At 44.8% G+C, this 3,663-nt stretch overlaps 1 protein-coding gene across 1 annotated transcript; it reads right to left on the reverse strand.

The window, feature by feature from the left end:
• Positions 1-1,589: 1,589 nt before the first annotated feature.
• Positions 1,590-3,065, reverse strand: LOC124159705 (trichohyalin-like). Its single transcript, XM_046535616.1, has one exon. It carries the CDS (start codon positions 3,063-3,065, stop codon positions 1,590-1,592), a length of 1,476 nt encoding a protein of 491 aa, XP_046391572.1.
• Positions 3,066-3,663: the final 598 nt, after the last annotated feature.

Below are 3,663 nucleotides of genomic sequence, written 5' to 3' on the forward strand. Positions count from 1 at the left end.
TGAGTAGTAGTTAATTAAACCTAAGAATGCTTTCATTTGCTTCTTATTGCGAGGCCTTGCATATTCTTTAATAGGCGCAAACTTTTCTTCCGCTATGGTAATGCCTTTCGTTGATATTTCATGGCCCAAGAACTGTAACTTTTGGCGGCAAAATTCCGATTTCTTGAAATTAATCGTAATGCCTGAATCTTGTAATTTCTTCATAACAGTCTCCAAGTGTTGTAAATGCTCCGTGAAGGATCTGGAGACAATCAGTAAATCATCTACGAAGTTCAAACAATAGTCTTCCACTTCGTCGCCTAGTACATGGCTGAGTGCTCTTACTAAAGCGCTGCTACTGATACTGCACCCGAACGGGACACGTTTAAACTGGTAGATTCTACCCTCGAAAGAAAATGCACAGTACTGCCTTGAATCGCTATGTAGCTGGATTTGATAAAAACTCTGCGTTAGGTCGATGGATGTCATGAATTTTGCACCGGCACACTGTTGAAATAATTCCTCGGCTGTTCTGGAGGTTGCGTAATCTGGTTTTATTAATTTATTTACTGATCTTGCGTCCATGCAGAGTCTGATAGATCCGTCCTTCTTTATGACACAAACTAATGGTGAGATATACTGGGATGTGCTTCCTTCAATTATCCCTTCCTTTAGCATCTCTCGTATTACTTGCCTTGCTTGACTCCGGAAGTTCAATGGAATTCCATATCCTCGTTGACAAAATTCTCCCACCTTAATTGAAATTTTATAATCGTACCCTTTTATCAATCCGGGCTTATCGCTGAATAAATCTCTGTATCGCATGATCATTCTCACCAATTCCTCCTTATTACTCCAGGGTATTCCATCTATTTCCCTCACCGCTTCCTTAATGCGTTCTTCTAGGCTCCATTCTCGCTCTCCTTCCTTGCTCTCCACTTCTATCAGCCCCTGGACTTCATTTATGTGCCTTGAGCTTTGCTGCGAATCGTCTCGTAGCTCTCTGAAGGTGCAGGTAAATTTCTCTTCTCCATCGCTTAAAGTTATATTTCCGGTCTCGTATTCAATTTTCGCGGATAGTTGAGCCAACGTGTCCGTTCCAATGATGCAGGGTTTAATCAATTCCGGTACTACCTTACAGGCCATATTGATATTTAATTTTCCTATCTCGACGTTTGAATAGATCTGTTTTCTTATACGTCCACTCCTTTTCCCAATAGCTCCTGTTATCTGGATTCCATTTACTGGTAACTCTAAACCGTTCCTTAGTACGTCCTCATTTTCACGATAAAATTCTTCGCTAATGCATGTCAGCTCTGATCCCGTGTCTATCAACGCATTTACGGTGACTCCTTCTATTTTGATCTCAATTTCCGGGCACTTGACGATTCCCGGGGCATCCTTTCCTCTCTCCATCAGGTAGTCTCGGGGTGACTCAAAGACATTGCAGATCGCTCCTCCTCCCGCGCAGTTTTCATTCTTCTCATGTGTTACTATTCTTTGTGCCCTATTTCTCCGTTGTCTGACCCGTTGTTCCTTCGGTAAGTCCCAAAATCGATCTCCTTTTTCGGCATTTGGCATGATGGGACATTCTTCATACCCTGCCGCACTCAGTTTTCCGGCGCCGTCTTGCCTCCTTGGTTTAGTCCCTCACTGTTTTCCACTACTAGTGAGTTTATGGGGTGTCTTTGTCCCGATCTGAATCCTCTCGTAACGTCATCGTGGCCTTGTTGTCGGTCGTCTTGTCGCTCGTCCCTCTCATTTTCCCTCTCGAACCTTGGGTAATATCCTTGCGATTGATATGGTCTTCTCTCGTCCTGTCTCCTCGAAAACGGACGTCTCCCATATTGTTGAGGCTGCTGGTTTACCCATCTCGGTGTTCCTGCTTCCGGTCGCCGTTGGCTTCCGTGGTTTCTTTCCTCTTGCATTCTTTGGTTTTGATCAAACCATCTTCTTTGCCCCGTCTGTCCAGGATGTCTATCCTCTCCCGGGATCCTGTCGTATCTCGCCAGCAAAGCTAAGAATTGTTGAAGCGAGCTTACGTTGTGGGATACCATCCCTACACTCACCTCCACACCGAAATGTTGCCTAAGCAGGTATACTAAGCTTTTGTCATCTATCGGTGGCCTCAACTCTTTTGCTGCGCTGATTTTAGAGGTAGCGTATTCGACCCGTGTTTGCCTATCGTCATCCGGGTATTTTCCCGTTTCGAGGGCTCTCCTTACTTCTATCTGTCGCTCTTCCCCCCAGTATTGCTCCTGGAACATCGTCCGGAATGTTGCGAAGTCTCCGTATAAATGCTGCGTCGCGGCAAACCATTCTCCAGCCTTCCCGATCATCCCTTGTCTCACTACACGGAGTGCGTCATCTTCTGTCAAGCGGTACATTTCCCAATACTCTCTCAGCTCCTGGAGGTATCTCATGGGTCGCGCATTGTGTCTTCCATCGAATGAAGGGATCTTCATTTGCACCGCACCTACGGCTGTTGGTGCTAGGGTTAGCCGAGCGCAATCCTCCTTAACACGTCTTGTAATTTCAATGATTACGCCCTCGTCCAGATCGGTCACTTTGCTGATAGACTGCTGATTAAATTTCTTCACCATCCTCTTCTCTGTTTCCTCGATCTTCTCCTTAATTTCCTCAATCCCGGCCTTCATGTCCGCTTGGCTTGACTCCAACTCTTCAAATTTTTCGCCAGTCTCACCCAATTTTGTCTCTACTTCAGCGATTACTTCATCCATCTGGTCGCGTATTTCCTCCATTCTCTTCTCTTGCTCGGCGATTCTCCCACCATATTCTCGCTGAAACGCCGTTAACCCTTCGTTGATGCTCTTCATTGTCTCCTCCAACTTTTTGTCTCTTTCTTCTTGTTTGCTATCTCGCCTCTCCAGTTCTGCCTTTAACTGACTATATTGCCTCTCCTGTTCTTCCTTCAACTGACTATCTCGCCTTTCCTGTTCTCCCTTCAACTGACTATCTCGCCTTTCCTGTTCTTCCTTCAACTGACTATCTCGCCTTTCCTGTTCTTCCTTCAGCTGTCTTAATAGCACCCGTAGGTCACTGTATCCTTGCTCCTCCGTTTCCATCTCAAACTCATGGGTCTCTATATCTATTCCTTCTTTTATCAAAAGCGGTTTTAAACGCTCCTGCAGCTCAAATTTCGCCCCTTGAATCGTCAATCCCCGATCCCTCAACAAACTTTGTAAATCCACCTTTTTGAGTTCGTAAAATTTTTTCATTCCCGCCATTTTGAATTCCCGCTCTCTACGACGCGACTCGTTCTTCAAGGCGTTCCGTGGTCTCGATCCTTTCGAGAAGTCGTGCCCTACACGTTGCGGCGCCAAAATGTAACGTTTCGATTAATTTCACTTCGTTTTCACGTTACTTTCAAACATTTTATTTCACTTTAAATAATACATACTCGGGAGCGAGGGAACACCCGTCCGCCATAACTATTACAATCCGAGTCCCCTCTTTCCTTCCTCTTCCGCCGTCAACAATCCCAACAATTACCTCACTCCACCTCTGCTGCTTATTATTGCTTTTATTTCGTCACACCAACAACCAAAACAAACCACTCAAAATTAGGTGTTACAATAACCTGTCTCCTAAATATGAATATCATTAGGATAGTTTATAAATAACATCTCTACTTTGCTCATTTTTCGAATACGAGGGACTATT

Source organism: Ischnura elegans, chromosome 5, assembly GCF_921293095.1.
Source record: "Ischnura elegans chromosome 5, ioIscEleg1.1, whole genome shotgun sequence".
NCBI lineage: Eukaryota > Metazoa > Arthropoda > Insecta > Odonata > Coenagrionidae > Ischnura > Ischnura elegans.

What these genes read in the sequence shown, in the direction of transcription:
- LOC124159705 (XM_046535616.1), bottom strand. Translation starts at nt 3,065, where the DNA reads ATGGAAACGGAGGAGCAAGGATACAGTGACCTACGGGTGCTATTAAGA.